The following is a 21,552-nucleotide window of genomic DNA, read 5'->3' on the forward strand; positions in this document are numbered from 1 at the left end:
TACCCACTGCTACTGGAAAACTGTTCCAAACACTTATTTATGTATTTACTCACTATTTCCACTATATCAGGCATCAAAAAAATTTTAAAATAAAATAAAACAAGTGAAGTAAGCAAAAGATCTGTATGAACAATTTCCTACTATCTTTAGTAATATGCTTTGAGAGTTCATTTATAACTTATTTTTTTTAATAAGTAAGTGTTATTGGCCAGGTGTGGTAGCATATACCTTTCATCCTAGCACTCAGGACTCAGGAGGCAGAGGCAGGTGGATTTTGTGAGATTCTGTCTCAAAAAAACCAAAAAACCAACAAATCAAAACAAAACAAAACAAGGTCCTAAATTTTGAGTTTGGCTCAGCAAATACACCTCTTAGGCAGTGGGCTGTGTGTCTGTCCACAGTGGAGCCCAGCACACTCCCAACACCCAGCAAAGCAGTCAGAACCTTAGGAAGCTGCATGAGGAGCCTGAAGTGTGCTCTGTCTCCTGGGTCAGAGGCCCTTCCTGTTGGGGCAGCTCAGGAGTAGAGTGAGAGCTGCCTTGCTTCCTGGCACAAAGCCTGGGCCACAATTTGCTATCTGGTGTACATTCAGCAAAGGAGAGAAGACAAACCTACAGAAGGAAGACAGACATGTCAAGTAAGAAGCAGGCAAATGGTGCCAGCATTTAAGGAAATTCAGTTGAAAAGGAGATCTCAAAAGCCAAATTCCTGGGAGGTAGGAGCTATGTTCTAATAGTGTACAGGTTTTCTTCTGTCTGTTATCAAGGCCCTTTTGTAAAGTAAATGTTCTTTCTTCTTTGGCACCTGCTCGTGGGGACTCAATCCTTCAGAAACTGAACAAAAGTGATAATATAAATCATAGTATCCAGGAAATTCCTCTATTAGCTAGCAGTGCCAGTGTATTAGCAAGTTTGATTATAAAACAATATCTGCAAGCAGCTGCCTCCTGACATAGTTCTCATTGCCACTCCTTTACTAAAATCAATGTCCATAACACAGGACTGGAGCAGAACACACTGCAGCAATCCATTTAGTAAGTTAGTTTAATAAAATCTGGTTCTTTGGTATTTTTTAATGATCTTTTCTAAGTAAATAACTCTTAGTATTTTCCAAAGTTAATTTACTTCTTTGAGAATTCTCTAGAATATTTAAGGTACATGATTGAATCTCCAAAGGATTGTTTGGTTGGGATAAATATTAAAGAAAATTATAATGTGAAACCAAGATAAATTTACAGAAGCACGCAGCAAAGGCAAACACACTTCCCGTATAATGGGGCAACTCCAGCAAGCTTAAAACATTTCCTTGCAAAAACATAGATGCCTAAGCTGGCCTCCTCTTAGTTTTATGTGCTTTAATGCTCTTGTGACTTCTGCCACATTACCCTTTTGACTGGCATTTTCTAGGTGCTTGCTCCAGTATGAGCTAGGCATTACCCGGAAGAAGGATACATTCCTATACATCTGCACACATCCATGCATCCCCATCCCACACACCCCAAAGCTGCAAGAAAGCCAGATACCGCTTCAACAGCACCCTATGGATGGCCAGGGTAACTTAAGGCAAGGCAAGGCGAAGGGCTTCGCATCCCCTTTAAGTCACTCACTTCTCATGGGCAAGTCTTTCATGAATGACTGACTGATAAAGTAGGCAAAAAACAAACAAACAAAAACCCCAAAAAATTAAGTCTGATAATTATGCTTTTCTGTGGTCAAAATTTTATTGTGTCAATATTTACGGAGATGGGAATGGACTTATTTGGAAATCAACTTAACAGTGAAATAATGCTGAAAGCACACTGATTTTTAAAGAAAAAGGCAGAGGTTTAATACGGTGTTCGTGAAGTGAGCAGACTCTCTCAGCCATGAGGGTTTTGTGCCCTCACACGAGCACACCCATGCTTCTTCAATGTAGCATTTTACAAATGTGGGGCGTTATTAAGAAGGGGCGGCTTCTGCCAGTCACATAATTTGTATATTTAAGGGGGGGTGCATGGAATGAAAAAAGCGAAATATGTTAAATTTCAAAGGACTTGGAAGTAATGCTGCTGTGAGCTTGTATTACAAATAGCCCCACATTATCACATAGGCGATTAATGAGGCCAAGTGAATGAAAGTACAATTTGAATATGCATGACTCTATCCAATGAGCAGGACTTTTGTGTACTGATGAGTTTTTTCCCCCTCCTAAAAAGGATTAAAATTATTCTTAGAAAAGTATGGTTACCCAGAAATGAGTAAAATAAATGCATTTGGCCACAGAGCCACACTATGTTCATATGAAATATACAGGTGGTAAAAGATTGCTGCTGACTCCACCTGCAGCCTCTGAAATGCATGCATATTCTGTCTTCTAAAGGAATATTCTTCAACTCAAGCAGCTGTATTAGTACAATCTCCAAGGAAAAATAATGATTTTGGTAGAGATTCCTAAAAGTAGACAAGGTTAAGTAAACCTCTGAGTACAAAGCCTTCGGTTCCACAGTAAGAACACTAGTTAAAAGACTGGGAATGGGTAAATTATTGCGCCAAATGGCTGAGAATTAATCTCTGCTGACTAGCTGTAATCTAACGAGGCGTCTGTGTCCCAGGGAGCCCGCAGCATGTCCCTGGCGGTATGTGCAGTGTGTCGAGTCTGCGTGGCACCCTTTGTCCTCACTCACAGGCGGCCTTTCCCCTCATTGTCCATAATATCCTCATGCATCTGGGACGCGTGGAATGCATTCATACTAACAGACTTACCATTGTTTTCTCTCAGAAGCTTTGTTGAGCAAAGACTGCATCACGGTTACTGATAATTATATTGCTTAATTAATCAAGACAAAAAAAATTTGCAAATCATTGCCTGGTTGCCAAGCAAGGAGATAAAAAATGACAACAATACAAGCTGAAGCAATATAACAAAAGTAACAGCTATCTGATCAGAAATTCTTATATAATGAAGCTATTAATGCTAAATCGGTTAATGTTAGCATTGCTCCAGGTGTCTCTACTTAGATGCAAACAAAAAGGCTAACATTATGGATATAAAAGGCCAAATGTTGCCATGGATTCTGTAACCTGATAGAGAGGACAGCCTTTTCATCTGATTAGGGAATGCAATTTAAATACCAGGGACTGAAGCCAAACAAACAGACTTTCCCTCCGAAAGCCTCTTGCATTCACCCTGGGGTCAGCGGTTGGTGAACAAAAGGTCAGCTACACTTGCCCTGGAAATGTCTGGATTAATTTTATTACATTGTAATGGTTTGTACTTTAAATGTAAGGATAACACTAAGTTTTCAGTTCCCCGATATTCTCTTCTACTTGTTAGGCTTTTTTGAGTTAAAATATTAAGAAGTCAATTTTGTGAATGTATCATGTCAGAATTGATGACCAAGTTTATTAAACTTAAATGTATTTTGTAAGAAAATTTAAAAGGTATATTAATAACTTTTTACGCATCCTATGCTATGTTGGGAAATGTCACTTTTGACACAGCAGAGTGAAATGAAGTGCTTTTCATGATCTTCATTCACTTTAAAAATAAAGGGGACACTTTAAGGACGTTCTGACATTTTAGAGGACCTTCCTGAAGATGACCTCGTAAAACTAGTTCCACACTACATATAAAAGAAAAACTTTTTTTTAAATTTTGAAAGCTAAAAAGTACTATTACTTCTTTAAGATTAAAATTATGACTTTAATTCTTATGCATAGTTCTTTGTCTTCATAGAGGAATGCAAGTGTTAGCACCAGGCCACTCACTTACCGTACAAAACTGAAAACCTGTCATATACAGGGCTCTGCACAGGAGGAACACAATATCTAACATAAATCTGGACATCTTTCTATGAACAGAGAGAAGACTCCCTCTTTTACTTTATGAGTCTTTCCTGGATTGAGAGAGTCTATCCAGTGGAGAATTAGTGTGGCCATTAAACTTAGAACTCTACGGATTTTACTGTGATAGTAACCATTTATAAAAACAATCCTGATGGCAGCCATAGCTGCAGCCTTTACCCGGGTACCAGGCGCTGTCTGAAGCACTTTTTCGCTTGTTAGCACGTTTAATGCTAATGTGACACTTTAGGTTCAAAGTCCGAATTAGAACAACAATCTCATGATCTACGTTTTAAAGTTGAAAAGCAGGTTTTAGAAGAATGCTGAGCTCCTCCAGGAGAATGATTTTGAGATGTAAATGAATATTATATTTTTCTATCAGGCTGAAAACAAGTCTTTTTTTTTTCCTTAAAGAATGGCCCAATTCTTAATATATTTAATTTTAAACCTAAGAAGACACTTCTTAATGAATTAAAAACAAAATAAGTCACTACAAAGCAGCAGTATTAAAATACCAGTAAAGGCACGACAAGGATGGAAACTGCGGCCGATTAGTACACAGGACACAGACCATTGGATTGTTCCAGCCAGCCCCATGATCAATACCAATTGACATAGCTGAATTGATTCTCTAGCAAGGTGCTTTGATTGTTAATACTCATCATGTGGGCGTTGCTTCAGGGCACCAGTGTCTTTGTGGACATGTCCAGAATCCTTCAGGATTGACCACAATCAGCAGCAGTCAGGGCTCAGTGACCACTGTCATCCATCAGGCAGGGCTGGATTCTAGACCCGTGGGTTTTCCCCAAATTACTAGGTGATAATGGAGTTGTACCAATTCTTACTACTATTAATAATGTGCCCCAGTTAAAAATTAAAATATTTTAAAAATTATAACATTTTAAAACATTAAAATTATTTTAAAGCCATAGCATACAATTTTCTAACATAACTTTCAAATAATACAGCATGGAATTTTGTGCTCATGATTAGAGTTCATTTGAATATCACAGTTCATATTCAATTCCTATCTAACACACATGGTTGAGATATCTGTAACATTCATCAGGGTTTTGAGGACCGTGAATCCAATGGCAAATGAAGGGTCAGGGCAGCAGTGGAGGAAGCATACCTCAGGCTTCTTGGTTATCGTGATGAAGAACATATGATTCTTCATTGGGTAAATAATGATGGAAACGTCTCCAAAGGCTGTTGGAATAATGCCCCTGCGGTAGTCCCTGGAGTGTTCAGACCAGACGATGTGGACCTCGTCATTCCCCAGGTGACGGAGCTGCAATAGCAAATTGGCTCTTTATTAACTGAGGTGCTAACGACAGTTTATGAGGGGCTGTGGCTTACAAATTGAATTAGAAAACTCAGAGGCCAAAACTATTTTAGTCCCAAATCAGGATACTACACTGATACCTTACTCAGGATTCAAAATGTGCTATTTTGTAAGACTTCAGCCCATCTTCTAGGAAGCAGGTTTGGTTCTAAGATCACACACAGAAGCACCAAAGGCACATTCCAGTGGGATGGCGGAAGACATCGTTAAGGTCCCTTTCACACGGAATTTTGTTTCTCCACCAAGCCTGTCCTATACTGCTGAGAATGTTTCTCAACAACCAAATGACATCACCTTTTCTAGTCTTTATTGCTTTAATACTTTAAGTTTCTTAATCCAGTGGTTATTAAGAAATAAGAAAGATAACACAAGCTACTCCAACACAACCATTGACAACTTGTAAGAAACTGGTGCCGAGATAACTTTTTGAGGTAAAGAATGTAAGAAATTATATTTTAAGGAAATAAATATATTTAATTTAAATCAAAACTTAACTTTGGTGGGAATACTAGTGCCTGGCATTTAAAGATGTCCAAAGTGGGGTTGGGGATTTGGCTCAGCGGTAGAGCGCTTGCCTAGTAAGCGCAAGGCCCTGGGTTCGGTCCCCAGCTCAAAAAAAAAAAAAAAAAAAAAAAAATGAAAAAAAAAAAAAAAAAAAGATGTCCAAAGTGCTCACACGAAATGATGTCCACCCTTCCCACAGACTTTGAGTAACTCCATCTTTGCCTCATCGTACAAGAAGTGTCTGCTCAGGAATGCTCTGTCTGCCAAGTGCACAGAACAGCACCGGAGAGAGGGCCAGAGACCATGAGGGCCTCCACTCATGGTTATCTAAACCAGGGGCATCCAATCTGTGGCCCACAGACCAGAAAAACACACACATATAGTTTGTAACATGTCAGTGACACAGTATGTACACACTAAGACCTATACAATCGATTTATAATAAACAAAATCACACACACACACAATCTCTTACTGCTATAAGTAAATTTACAGTTTTGTGTTGGGCTGCATTCAGTTGGACATTCCTGATCTCAGCTCACATCAAAAGCTATTTTATGTCTCATGTGGTTTAGCTCACTTATTTTGACACTATAAAGAGACTATGAACTCCAAAAATCCACAGATTCTTGGTGTCTTCAAGAAGGCCTTGGGAAGGTCTCTGGAGACCCTTATAAGCTCTTCTAGGGCAAACCTTTGTAGATGCAAGAACATTATTGATAAACTGCTCACCTGGTGAGCCCACCAACCGAATCTGGCCAAAGCTGCAAAGAAATAATTTGAGAAAGCCCAGAAGCATAACTAAAAGAAACAGACCCCAGTGATGAGACTATTGGCCTGAACTAAAGTTCTGAAGCTGTGACGTGTGGTCGAGGCAGGGGCTTAGAAGTCTTGAGGGAATGAGGTACTTCCCTCAGAGCGGGGAATGCCATCTAATATCAGGAACAAGGGACCAAACTTAAAAGGACCTTAATAAAACTGATATGTTATGTCAGAGCTTATGTTCTAGCTTTATCTTAAAAAATAGCAAAAGAATACTCTGGAGTAGTGTACATCTGAAACATGTTAGCATAGATTTTATTATTTTTTAGATGTGATTTGATCATAGAGAATACCCAAGGTAACCCCAACATGGCCTCTTTTCTAGTCATCAAGTCAAAGGCAGCTGTTTGTCGCAGTGTCTGCTTATTTTACACTGTGTCTACTTCTGGAAGTGACTCTACACATCAATTATTTACAGAGACCTGCATCTGTAGTTTTGTGCTTATGTGGAGTAAGGTATGGGAGTCAACTGGTCTGAATAGGGGCTCCAGAAAGGCACAGCTGTGGGAGCCCAGCACAAGCCACAGCGTTCTAGAATAACTTAATAGACTTTTGTAAATGCAAACATCACCCAGTGCATCCTTCTTTCTTCTTTCCTCACTCAATTATTACCCCACACAAGTATTAAAGGTCCACAACGTAGCTGGCCAAAAAGAAAAACCATAACACACTCAACCTAGCTCTAAGGCAACGGTTTTGTTGTTTTCTTAAGGCACCAAGCTCTTACAGCTGAGGGTGCCCCTCAAAGCCCCACTTTTCTCCCCTTTGTTCTTTCAGCAGTCTGACGATGGGCCCTAGAGTCTTATACATGCACCATGCTCTACACTGCTCCTCTGAGTTATATCCCAGACCTATTCTTATCTGAGACACTACTGACTCCTGCCTGCCTGCCTTTCTCATTTCTAACTCAATGGCAGGACCTTGCAGCAGGGTTTTGTCACTCAATCCTTTTGCAGTGATGGCATGGGAGTTAGGACTGCCAACAAGACAAGATGGACAGGTTTCTATGGTAAATGTGGATTAGATCTAATTGAAACTTTGGGAAGGATTTAGAGCAATAGGAACTAACCATAAGAAGTAGGACAACCTTGAAGTTCAGCTTACAGCCCTCATCCTCCAGAGAGAGTTGACCCTGTACCCTTCTTGTTATGATGTTGGCAGAAGCAACTCAACAGACACAATCCACTTACCAGACACTGTTGGACCTTGCAGCTACCACACAATGCCACACCTAATACCACAGTCTCTCCTTCTCATCCACAAGGGCAGAGTACAGCACTGACTCTGAGATGATACACTGATTACTGAAATTTCGCAGTTACTCTGTCCCTTTCTAAATTGTGTTATTCAATTATATAAGCCAAGTAAACCTCTCCTAATTTTATTTGCATCAGTATTCTGAGAAAACTCCGGCATTAGAAGAGCAATCCACACTAATTGACCCTTCCTCCCACTGTGGCAATTCTGCAATTATGGAAGAACTATTTTTGTAATATTCACTCAGAGCTGCTCTCAGTGTCATGCACCTTAGATTTCTGGACATGTTACAGTTTAATTAACTAAACTACAAAACTAAGAGCTACGGCCACTGGAACAATTGACTTGTACAGCTAGAACAAAGTACAACAATTACACCCTCTTGTGCCTGTGACATGAACCCAAGGACACAAAACAAATGAAACTGATGTGGGCAAACTACCCACAGCAGAGCATAAGAGAATATTCTGGGAACCTAAAATGGTACTCAGTTCAAAGGAGATTTCAATAAAGAGATGCCACTTTGTGAGCTTTACAGAACTTTGTTATAGGCCTGAAGGTTAGAGACCCACCCACAGGTTTGCTCAGACACAAGTCATCTTGACTGGAGGTATGTGACTTCAGGAGAATATGATGCCTCCCTAGAAGGGAGCTGCGTTCACGTTGGCTCTGGCTTCCATTATGCAAGAGGGTCCAGAAGGCCTCAAGGCTTACCATGGCCAGAACAAACAGGCTCTTGAGCCTCAAGAAATCAATCCCATGTCCTGCTGTCCCCAGTCCTGACTGACAGAGTTCTAAAGCCTCTGCCTGAGCTGTTCTGCCTGCTGCTGCCAGGCTGCACGCCTGCACGCCTGCACTGGTGACACTGGTCATGGTCTACACCTAATAGGCTGACCTCCTTTCCCGACTAATTGCATTACATCGCCAGCTGGCTCCAGAAGGAGTCGTCTGTTTGATTGAAGAATCTGGGCTCCTCAGCGGGCCCGGCTGCTACTTTTACTAAGTAACAGTCAGGCCTGACATCCCCATTGTTCAGCTGACAGTGTGCCCATCCTAAAATCTAAGTTTTATTTGTAAATTAACCAAGAAACTTCCTGCCAGAACAGAGCTGCTTAGAGACTGATAATGTGGCCTTTCATCCCTCACTCGTACTGTATCACTGCCAATTTGTTTTTCATGTGGCTGGCCAGCCCGAGGCTATAAAAGCCTTGTAAGACATAAGTGCAATTATAGTCCTGGAGTCAAATGAATTGGACAAATCCAATAGCACAGCTCTGTCCCCACTCTGCAAACCCCTACAGCAGTTAGATTAGCTGTGAAAAATCTAATCTAGCTAGAGCTAACAAATTTCTGCAGTGAAGGATCAAGAGTTCAGTATGGGGTTGCAGCCGCATTGCGGAATTGAAAAAGTCCCCCCATGACAGGGGCAGAACAGAGCATGAATCACTTTAGAATTTTGCAGCTCATTTTTAAGCTGTTAGGGACAATTTAGCTAGAGTAAGTCAAAGAACCGGGAGCTGCTGTTATGTGACTGATTTTTTTTCTGCCTAACTGTGAGACATCCTGGTAAAGAGGGTTTATCGTTAATGATGCTAAATCTTAAAGCTGCAAAAGGTTTCAGCTGCTTTTTGAATATTACAGTGGGGAATCTCCTATATAGACTAAGCCTTGGGACATTATTTATAGCTGCATTATGTCAAGAAAATGGTATAAAAACAAAATAAAAAGACTTTCTACTTAAGAAATACTTCAAAATAGTTTTTCTATTCGTAAATTTGTAAATCTGTCTTTGACGCATAACTGTCAATCATGAAAAATTATAGAATATGGGGACAATATACAGAGTATGAAGACATTTACAATATACCCCAAGTTTTATAAAATGTGTGAATCCAGCCCGGGGTCTTGGTAAAGTGACTCCAGATTCTAGAATATCAGTGAGCTACCAGATAGCAGGGTCCTCCTTTCTCTGAGCACAGCCGCCATCGGAACCCAGGCTGGACAGTCAGGCGCTCCTTCACACCTGTGGGAACCAGCACATGGCTAGCACTCCCACTAGCTGTGAGGTTCCCAGCCCAGGGAGGCCAAGGCAGTATGCAGGGATATGCTGGTGAAAGGCTGCTGAATTTCTGAATGCAAATTGTGCTTTATGCATCTGAGACACTTGATCACTATGGAAATTGTCTGTGACCTGAGTTCTGATGATGTCTCACATGCACTGTTGTTCATCATGTATGCAGTTCAGACATCTGTGGCTACAGTAGTGGAAAGGCAAAACCAGAGACAAAAGAAATGAAGCAGATACAGTCGGGCCCATGAGCTAATATCAATCATCTGGCTAATGGGGCAGGGAAAAAAGAATCAATTATACCAGTGGACAATGACAAGGGCTGCTGGCCAGAGTTCCTACCAGGTATCGGGCTAAGCAATTTTTCTGGCATTGTCTCACTTACTTGACTCAACAGTACCATGCTATGGGCTCTATTTTTAACCGTATTTACTACATGGAAACTGGAGCCTTGGTGGGTCCTAGCTCTAACCATGCCACCACATTATCAATGTGTGGCCTTAGTAGTTGAGGTGCTGCCCTCAGTTCCTTACATCTGTGCTGTTAGAGGAGCGTGAGTGTCAAATGGGAATGTAGGCTCTGTCACCCACTAGCCCACAGGGAAAGCACACGTCATAGTTGTTTTAGGATGCTCCATTCATCTAGAAACCTACAGGAGTGGTTTTCTTACCAGACTACATTTTTCTCCCATTAATGTGTTCCTCACCCCAAAACAGGGTTTTTACAAGTAAACATTCTATAGGCTGGGGAGTTCAAGGTCTTCCTTCTTTGGTAGAGTTCCTTTGGGAGCATCAGGGAGAGCAAAGGGATAGCGTTTGAGGTGGGACATCTGGGCAGCAACATATCTGCAGGCAGGGTCACTCTGACAAACACTAGCAGCTCATTCTAGCAACCTTAGGGTGTGTGTGGGATGCTTTCCTAGAGCCTTACCAGCATTTTTTTTTTTTTTTTGTCAAAATGGCCACTATGTGTTGTGGCCTTTGACAATCTATGAGGTAAAATTGTTGTTTCTCAGATAATTAACAAGAAAGAAGATTCAAAAGTAGCCACGCTGAAGATCCTTTTTCTTCCTAGTCTTTAACTTCAGGCCTTAAGGTTGAGCTAAGTTAGCATTTTAGATTCACCACAGCTATAGCCTGAAGAAGAGCGACATTGACTTTGAACCCTGGGAAAGAGCCTCAGTCTATTGCCAGGGCTTGGTCACCATCCAGACCCGGAGAGCCTTACTTATTATACATAAGTGCAGTGAGGTGTTGTCCCCGATAAGCCCCCTTACCTTTTTGGTGAGTGAGTCATCTGAATCTGATGGCATTCGAGTGGAAACGTGGAAAATTACTTCCACGGTCGAGGTAGCATAGTAAGGGGCCGTCTGTCCCGTGCTGCCATTGCGCTGAAGACCACCCATAAACCCACAGTGGGTTGAGAGATCCACCTAATGAAGGTCACAGAGCAAAAGGGGAGGGCCAAAAGTGAGCTAATCTTATTCAGTAGGCAGGGTTTGAGAGAATGAACAACTTTCATTTAAATATATTTCTGATTACAAATATAAGGTAGACAAAATTAATTTTAAAGAAAGAAATGAGCATCAAAACAGAAACCAGTCTGCAACCATATTATGTGAAAAGCAGTATCAAAACATAAGGAGGGCCCGCCTCAGCAGTTCAGAGCTTGCCTGGCACATGCCAGAACCTGGCTCTGGTCCCAGGACATGCTACAGCATACATAGACACAAAACCCAACATATATATAAAAAGATCCACAGCTCTCCCTTGAGTTTTGGTGTACATTTCTTTAACCTCTCCCCCTCATATACATGGGTATGCACATGTCTGCATAAGTCTGTCCCCTTCTCTATGGGGATCTGTCTCAAGAGTTTCAGCAGGTACCTGAAATCACAAAGAGTACTGTTTGTTCTCTGTCTAGAGACCTACAAAAAAGTTTAATTTATCACTGAAACAAGTCATTAACAACTAAAAAAAGTACAGATCTAACAGTCTGCTGAAATAAAAACTGTATGAATGGGGTATCTCTTTCAGATGTATTCTACTGTGCCTTAACCTCTTCACTCACTGAAAATGCTACACGGTGTCTCTGGCACATCTACGTTGCTAACACGCACACGCACACACGCATACCATACACTTCTCCCACGCACTCCACTTTTTAGATTCTAGGGGTAAGCTCTGCTTTGCTCTAGGCTTATGTTCACAGGAGGCAGGTTCGGGCCTCTGTGTATCTATCCATTAGCTGACCTCTCAGTAAGGAAACCCAAATCCTCATCAGTCATTCTGGCCTTGTGCCTTAGGGAACTGCAGTGGCAGCCAAAGGCGTTCTAGTTCCAGTTTCTCACTCCATCCGGGTCCTCCTTCATTTTTCATCTAGCAAGCCATTGTTTATTTTCTCAACCCCCCAGTGGCCACACTTGTCTTCTTTTGTCACAAACTGCAGTCCTGAGCCTATATGACGACACAGTTCTTATGCAAAGCTAATGAAAGCTATTAAGGGGAAGTAAAGATCTACACATACAATCAGTAAAATGATGCAAACAGATTTTAAAGTCAGTGCAATCTTCAAGAATTCTATGAATTCACATTTGAATGTGAAGATATAACTAAGAACATATACAACTCATGTCTGCTTTAAATACTGACAGTCAGCAACCACATAATGAATGAATTTAATTACCTCCCATCCAAGACCAGCAACAAAGTCTTCATATGCTTGGCTTCCTCTTTCATTGGCTAGAATGGAACACTTGTCTTCTTGTCCTTCAGCAATGTAAAACACTGCAATCTTATGGGTCTCGCGGCTATAAATGTTTAAATTTAAAGGAGTTAGAATGTGTGTGTGTGTGTGTGTGTGTATGTGTGTGTGTGTAGTTTGTTATGGCTAGCATGACTCCTTAAGGCATCCACGAAGGATCAGTTACTATTCCAAGGTGGTTGATGCATGAACTTATTTGAATTCTGCAAGCCCCACTCCCTAAGACCATTGTTATTACTGTATCACCTGCTTTGCAGAGGTGACTGAAAGGAGACACAAGGTTAAAGAAGCAGGATACTACACTTCAGATCCTGAAGACACTAAGACAGTAGCTATCAAAGCACATCATCCACCAGGTTCTTTCCTTGCTTGGTGGTAACTATTCAAGAGACACGGATTGTGACTAGGTATCAGTTAGAGACATGCTAAGACTTTTTGAGGAATGGAAACACTTAGGTACTTTCTTTGTGGAAGGGTGTGTTCTGACTGCTGTGAGGACACAGACTAGGATGCACAGTTGTTCTGCACAGAGTCTTGAATACTTTCGGGTATGTAAGCTCTTTGTTTACTTGCTCCATGATAGATTTGTGGTGGTTTCCTATTACATCATATAAAAATGATATGCACTCTGGAGAAAGGAGTCCTGTCTTTTCATCTTTCTTTTTTTGGGGGGGGGAGTACTTTTTTTTTTTTTTTAGTATTTGTGCATAGTATGGGCTCAGCTAAGTCTCTGTTAAATCGGCCAGATACACGATGGCATATTTGAATTCGTAATGGCTAGTAAAGAATTAAAATAACTGGAATCCACCAAATCAAGCTATTTGGTGATAGTTTGGAGATAAAAGCTCAACTCTTGTTCAGATGAAGCTTAATCAAGAACCACTCCTTTGACTGCACCAGTCCATGAGCTTTATTCTACTGTGGCCTCAATGGTAAAAGAATTAGATCCCCACTTCCGGGCAGCCCCGCCCTTCTCACATTTGCATTACCTCATGAAAACACTGCATAGGAAAAAGCATCAAGTGCTTCAGCAATGCGGAAATGTTTCTATTGTCTAATTATTTAATATCTCAACTCTATAATATGATTAGACATCCAAATTGGTAGATCTGGACTCCATATTTTAACAAATTCTCAAATATTTCCTTCTCATGGATATTTTTCTACTTATTAAGCAAGGCTAATGGAAGCTAAACTAAAATGTTATATAAATCACTGGAGGAGGTGCATTCTCTTCTATTCATTAGCTCGCTACTCATCCCCCATCATTCTTATGGAATAAATATACGTGAAGAAAAATCAGAAAATATAGAAAAAGAATAAAAAGAACAACTCTCAATTTGACATGTAAACAAACAACACGTCTGCAGCACTGTAGGAGATGGAAAGGAGGCTGTAAAGAGGACAATTTTTGGTAGTGACAGACCCTACAGAGAGTGTACAATCTTGCAGTCAAGACTTTAGGGAATCTAGAGATTGCCATATCATTTACTGTCTTGAGAGACAGGCAGGCGCAACAACAAGAAGGGTCCCCTACAACATGACTGGCTTATCACAAGAACTATAATAATTTGGCAGCTTGGATGATGGTAACGGACATACTAAAAGGAGGTTTCAACAAAAGAACAAAAGCATAGTTACTTGATCTCTCTCTGCAACTATCTTTACATCTTAAAAGTCTTTAGCATTCAATTTACAAAAACCCCAACCTTCGCTTTATCTGAAATACATCAGTGTTTTATCCTTAAAGCCCAGGACTATTCCATCCTGGGTCCTTGAGTCCTCGTTAACTCAGTGTAGGAGCACAAAAAGCTAAGCTCAAATGGAAGAGGATTGACTGATGTGGGTATGAGGAAAGGTGACCTTTAGTTGTAAACATTCATCAAATTTCACATCCTCCAAAATATTAGCACTGCAGAGAGCCTGCTAAGAAGCAGACACTGTGCCTGGCCTTATTAGCACCAGGCTTTTGAAATGGTAATTACAACATCAACAGCACTTCATATCTACAGGCTGCACAACCAGTGCATGAAGGAGCAGGTAATTCAGGAACACGTATACATGAAATCAACAATGTCGCCTCCCTCGTTAGAATGCATTTTTCTTTATTACTAGGAATAGACCAGAAGAGTTCTGTTTCCATGTGCTGTCAGATTTTAAAAACCAAAGGAAAACATGATTTACCATTTCCTTCACCACACAGTGGCAAGAAAGCCCGCCGTGATTTCTATGTACAGACATCACATACAGAATACGGACCTCAGCTGCAAGACTACTTTTTCTCAAAACATGTGAAAAAGGCACTGTGCCCCCTCCCACAACAGTGATATAAACTGATATCAGGAATAAATAAAAAAATGCCCTGAAAGTTGAGGGACAAGATATGTTCTTGCATGGTGTCAGACCAATCTATGGCACAGGCCAGATTTCCCTACAGGTGAAGAGCCCCAGATGTAGTTCAGGTTTTTAAAAGACAATCTTGAAAAATACCCTTTCCCATTAAATAAATTGATGTGCATTTAGAGGCCAAGATGCCAGACATAAGTCCAGGAGTTGGGGATTTAAGTGAAGGTTAATCAAAGGGCAGAAGATTGCCAATCAGCTACCCAAAGCCATATTTTACTGCAACAGCACCCCAGGGAGCTAATTCGATTGCACCTCGTGTAACTAAAGTGCATTAACATTCAACAAATTGGCTACAATTACAAGATACCAGTGCATTCGCTTAACACTGGAGAAGCAGGGAATAATTCAGCATATGCTAGAAAAGCTGGGTTTGGGGTTCAAATGATTGTTTAACATCCAAGGACCAGAGGGAGTAAAGCAAGTGCCCAAGTCCTTCAGAAATCCTTATGGAATTTCCGGAGGGCTCAGTCTCTGTCCTGGGGAGAGAAAGGGGAGGTAGACTGAACAGAGGAATGGCAGTACCAGGGTCTAAAACAGTTCTTAAGTGTTTTTCAAATTCAAATTAAGCTTTACTTGAATCAAGAAATGAAAACATTTAAAATATCAACAAAGTTGCAGGATCTGCCCTGAGTATGGTTTCTTTCAATTACAACAACAATTGCATATTTTTTCTTTTATTTCTTGATACTAAAATCCTTACCACTCTCCAGAACACTAGAGTTACTAGGAGGAAAGGCCCTCATACCACCTTCTGTAGATGGAATCAGGCTCACAACAGTCAGCCTTGAACATTCCCAACATCCAGAAAACACACAAGACAGTACATACTTCAACATGTGTGGTTCTAAGAAGCTATGAATGATGAGAAAGATATATGGGAAGGTAGGAAAAAAATCTAAAGGATTTTGATTCGCACAAAATGGTCAATATGAATTAATGTATCTTAAGTCTGCATGCTTTTGAAAGAGTAAAAGGACATATAGCTATAAGTAAGCCTAATGTGTTTTTATCTGCTGAGTCCTTAGTGAGAAACCAGAAGGTAGACAGACTCCCTGGTAGGAAGACAGACATAGACTCTCTGGGAGGCAGACAGACAGGGAGTCAGAGAATAAAGATGGTGAATTTCCAAGACAGTCAGCTTCTTCCTCAGCCTCCAGACTTGAGAGAAAAGCCTGACAGCTGTCCCGTCAGCAGTCCCACTACTGCTGGGCTGGCTCAACAAGTCCCAGGCTGGATCAGGACCTGCCACACAACAGCTATGAACCAATCAGTCGTTCTGTCTTCAAACCGACTAACCCTAAAGTAGGGGAGGGAAATTCTTCAGAGGCTTGAAACCCCCAGCTCTGGAGAAGGTACGAGATTTTTGACTTCCAAGTCCTTCTCTGCTCTGCAGAGAGCATTTTTCTCTGTGTGTCTGCTATGTGCATGGTTCCTCACCCCCAGTAAAAATCTTTCTACATCTGTTGATTCTACTGTTGATTCTGTTGATGATGTTGTTTCTACATCTGTTGATTCTGTCTGCGGTGCTTGATGTTTCCTGCTACTGCTGTTGCAGTTCAGACTTCCTAGCCCTTTAATTCTTCGACAGAAAAACACACACATCCAATCAAGGCCCCTAGATTGCATCATTGATGCTGTGACAGAAAGCTATCTCTATTAAATCCTCTTAAAGGTGTGTGTGTGTGTGTGTGTGTGTGTGTGTGTGTGCGCACGCACTCATGTGTGCGCGCTATTTTAACACCAGGTAGATTTCACTATTTGATTAGTTGTTGCTGTCATACATAGGTTCAAGAATTAAAACCATCAACAAAATATCATAGTTATAAACCTGATATGCAGATAATAGTGACACATAACTTTAATCCCAGCACTTGGAAAGGCAGCTGGATATCTGAGCTTGAGGCCAGCCTGGTCTACAGATTGAGTTCCAGGATAGCCAGGGCTACACAGAGAAACCCTGTCTCAAACTAAAAACAAACAAAACAACCTATATTTTAGCTTGAAGCTGCCAGAGTAAAACAGGGAAATTACTTCAAGACAAAAGAGTAGACAGCAATTTCCTAAGAGCAGACGAAATAATTCCAAGAACTAGCCATGATATTATTTAAAATTAAAATTAGCTTCTGCACAGCAAGAGAAAAAAAAGTCACCATAGAATGAAGAAAATAAAAATCTATGACAACAAATGTTAGACAGGGCCTGATATGCAGGGCACGAAAAGAACTGCAAAGGTGAACACCAAACCCCAAATCACCAAATAGTTTAGGGAACAGAATAGTTCTTCAAAGAAGAAATACAAGTGGCCTACAAATAATTTTAAGTGTCCAATATCTTTAGCCACCAGAGAAATGCCAACTAAATTGGCCTAAGATTCTGTCTTATCTCAGAGTGGCTATCATCGAATAAAAGCAGCGTAGGACATGGGAGTTAGGAGTGCTTTACTCATTGCCGGTGGGAATATACGGTGCAACCACCGTAAAAATCACTCCCAAGTCCATAGCCCTCAACACACAAACATACAAACAACACTAAAGACTCAACGGCTTATGCATGCATGTGTATGTACGCACACATCTTTAGAGAACTTAATACCTATCTTTTTATGCATATATACAATGGTGTGTATGCTATTAATAAAAAGAGGCCATGAAGTTAAAACATAACAAAATGTGGGAATTTTTTCTTTAACTTTTAGATTAAAGAAAGCCTATGATCCCAGCTACTTGGGAGTTAAGGCAGGAGAATTACATGTTTAAGTCCTACCTGGGCTACAGAGTATGCTGAAGGTCAGTCTGGGCAACTTAAGAGTCCCGGTCTCAACAAAACAGAATGGAAGAAAACAAAACAAAACAAAACACTAAAGGTTCAGTCAAGGTCAGTGTCGACAGATTCTGGGCAACTGAAAGACTCTAGGTTTCTCTGTGGGTACCTTTTTTTCCTGAAACTGTATTTGATACCATGTGTTTACAAAGTTAGACAAGAAAAGGTATTTCACGTACCACTGACGCGAGTCCAGGTTCTTTAGCTCTCTCAATAATTTTGAATTTTTCTTCAACAAATGAAAATTCTTTCTGCATGGAAACAAAGTATGCAAGAAGAAATCATGTGACCACAGACCAGCTTTGCTATTTTCTAATCCAATACCAAACATAGCCATTGTGGTGGTTTGAATAGGAATGCTCCCATAGGCTTATATATTTGGATTCTTGGTCATTAGGGACTGGTACTAATTGGAGCTGTAGCCTTGTTGGGGTTGGTGTGGCCTTGTTGGATAACATGTGTTGCTGGGGGTAGGCTTTGGGGTTTTTGAAGCTTGTGTCTCTTTCTGCTGCATGAGAATCCAGATGTAGAATTCTCAGCTACCTCTCTAGCTCCATGTCCGACTGTATGTTGCCATGTTTCCCACCATGATTACAACAGACTAAACCTTGAACTGTAAGTGAGCCCCAACTACATGTTTTCCTTTGTAAGAGTTTCCACAGTCATAATGTCTCTTCATAGTACAGTAACGCTAAGATAGCCATCATCTATCTGCAATCTCCTTCGCTGAAGAGCTGTGGTAGATCTTGTAGAAGTTTGAATGAGATGTCCCCCATATTCTTGGACATTTGAATCTTGCTCCCCACTTGGTGGTCCTGTTTGAGTAAATTTAGGAAATGTGACCTGATTGGAGAGAGTTTGTCACTGGGGACAGGCTTTGAGGTTTCAGAAGCCATGTGCCACTTCCAGTGCATTCTCTTTGCTTCCTGTTACCAGTTGGAGATAGGAGTTCTCAGCTGTGGTCCAGCTGTCATTTCTGTCACCTGCCATTATGAATCCTAAACATCTGGAACCATATATCCAAAATAAACTCATTCGTCTATAAGTTGCCTTTTCATAGTATTCTATTATAGCAAAAGAAAAGTTACTAATTCAGAAGTTTTCAAAACAGCCCAATTTTCCTTGAGTATACAGAGATAAAATGGCCCCCTCCCCGCTGGCATCTAGTGACAGTGGAAAGCTCTTTAGTCAGTGAGTATGTTCCTTGTGTGCAAGTGCTCGATACTGGCTCTGTGAATCCCTTCCCACTCTCTCTTTAAAGCTCTTTAAAGCTCACCATCAGGTCCTGGTCAATCCCGTCCTCTACCCTGAGGTGTCCTCCAACGTACACACTACCCACTGGACAGATAAAACTGCCCTTCTTGGGCCCCTGTGCCTTTGTCTGAGGTGCATCAAGTTCGCATTCCTCATCAATCCTGTGGCTAGACAGTGGTTTACTTACCTTTGCAGTCCACTTGTATCTTGTATGAAAACAGAAATAGTATGGCCAGGGAGGCAAGAAGAAGAAAGGGCAGTTCATATGCTTTCAAAGGTCTGACAGGTGTTTGTAACCCAAGCTGTGCACTAGTAACACACACTTAGTTTTTTTCTACCTTTAATCCAGTAGCTAAAAATAACCTGTAAGTATTGAAGTCCAGAAAAACCTCTATTTCTTTTACTTCAAGTTAATAATAATAATAAAAAGAATATCCCTCATATAAAAATAATGATAAAACATTCAGAGCTCAGTTACCTTCTGTCCCAGGAATTCATTCCCAAGTCATCAAGCAACAGCCTGCAGAAATAGAAGGGTCCCCGGGGCTGCACTGGCGAGGGCTGCCCTTGGCTGGTGACCTTCACTGCAGAATTAGAGTGACACCTCTGCACATACTCATCCTCCTGTGTGCTCTGACGCAGGATGACCTCGATGATTTCCTTTTCTTGGTCACAGTTCATTGCACTCGGGGTTGGGGAAGGCTCATTTAGATTTAGTTGTGATGGTAAAAGGCATTCAGGGCTTGTATGGCCAATGTTTTCAAGTAATTTGTCAAGCACATCATCTCCCTCCTCACTGTGAAACAAATCACTCTGTGGTCCACATGTGTGATGGTGCCAGCCAGAAATCTGAAATGAGGGATTCCTTCCACTGGGAGCCAGGCGGCCTTCCAGAGGTCCATATAAAACCTTGCCATCCCAAGAGTACTTCCCTGAGATATCCCTCACAATGACTCTCACGTCTGAGAGGGAACCCCCTGAAGTTCCTCCAGCTGGTCCTTCTGCTGGTGTTTGAAGGTAGGAGATGAGGGTGCTATCATTAAAGACGAAGAGCTGCAGGTTTGGGCTCCTGAACACCTCTGAGGACAGCTCAGTTCCTTCCACATGGGCATTGTCATGGTTCTCACTAACCAGGCTGTGCAGCACGGCAGGGCCCCCACTCAGTGGATAGTGGCCAAGGTGGTTCACTAGGTGGGCCATCACCATGCGTGCAGTGAGGGGGATCAGTTCCACACTTCTTCTCTTCTTCTCTGTAAACAGAAAGAAAAAGCCATGAGGGCACCACGAAATTTCAGTCATTAGTTTGAAAGTTTGATAGTTATTTTTGTTTTGTTTTATGAGACAAGGTGTCACTGTGTAGCACTGGCTGGCCTGGAACTCACTATGCAGATTAGGTTGGCCTGGAATGCACAGAGATCCATCTGTCCCTGCCTCTGTCAGGGCTAAAGGTATGTGCCATCATACCCAGCTGAATGTTTTTAACTGTGGGACTGATTTTTAAAAATCTCTTTTCTTTTTGACCCTAATTCTATTTGAATATAAAAACATAGTTGAAACAGACTGCAGACTGCTAAAGGATCAACTTACATGAAGATGTTATTCTGAAAGGGACTTTAAAAGTCTATAGACATAAGCCAAAGGGAAGCATTTCCAGGTTAGACAGATAAAAGTTCAGGGGCTCAGATTTGAGTAAAAATCCGAGTTGGAGGGGAAGTTGAGATCAGAAAGTGGGCCAGAGATCCTACTTTGTTGATTGCAAGTAAACCTGATAAGGATATTAATAAACCTTGATGTTATTTTAAAAGATTGCAAACAATATATTTAATAATCATTGTGACAGTTTATGTTTTGTTATTGGAACAAATAAGATGTTTAAGAAAATTCATGATGAATTTTAATAAACCATGGAGGCACTTAGAAGAACTTAACTGAATTTGTATTTCATGATTTAGTAATCAGGAGCAACAGATTTAAAAACTTTTAGCTTAAATGTATACAAAGACTTTGACAACATTATGAGTCCCAGGGCTTTATAAAAATGAGGTAAAATGGACACTAAAACTAGAAATTGAAATAATACTTCAAGCTGAGAGTAGTTGAGGAAACTTCAATTGGCAAAATTTCTAAAAGTCAGTTTAATAAGTGAAAATAAAACTTTAAAACTGTTATGAGAAAAGGGCTACATATTAAATTAATATTTATAATTTGACCTGAGAGTTTTAGGAAGTAATAGCTTTTCAACTCACACTATGAAAAATCAAATATTAATTAGCACATAAATCACTGTAAATATATGACTTTATGCTAAATACTTCTAGTTTTAGACATTATCCAACTGGCTTACTTATAACATGTTTTGTGCTATATAAAAATCCTAGAAAGAAGCAAAACCTCTGAAACTTGGGAAATTCTGAGTAATAAGTGAGTTGAACAAGATCATCTTGAATTTTCTCAGATTTTTTTATCAATTTTTTTCAATGTACATGAAATCT

General features: G+C 40.7%; 1 protein-coding gene across 1 annotated transcript in view; it reads right to left on the reverse strand.

Annotated features, from left to right (window-relative positions):
- Ralgapa2 (Ral GTPase activating protein catalytic subunit alpha 2) overlaps nt 1–21,552 on the reverse strand; it is a 270,387-nt gene that overhangs the window by 76,727 nt on the left and 172,108 nt on the right. Inside the window, exons 33-37 of the mRNA XM_032904353.1 lie at nt 19,539–20,310; nt 17,986–18,057; nt 12,503–12,626; nt 11,094–11,249; nt 4,954–5,112 (exon numbers count right to left, since the gene is read on the reverse strand). Coding sequence (XP_032760244.1) covers nt 4,954–5,112; nt 11,094–11,249; nt 12,503–12,626; nt 17,986–18,057; nt 19,539–20,310 — 1,283 coding nt within the window. The remainder of the gene's footprint in view (nt 1–4,953; nt 5,113–11,093; nt 11,250–12,502; nt 12,627–17,985; nt 18,058–19,538; nt 20,311–21,552) is intronic.

Source organism: Rattus rattus, chromosome 5 (assembly GCF_011064425.1).
Source record: "Rattus rattus isolate New Zealand chromosome 5, Rrattus_CSIRO_v1, whole genome shotgun sequence".
Lineage (NCBI taxonomy): Eukaryota > Metazoa > Chordata > Mammalia > Rodentia > Muridae > Rattus > Rattus rattus.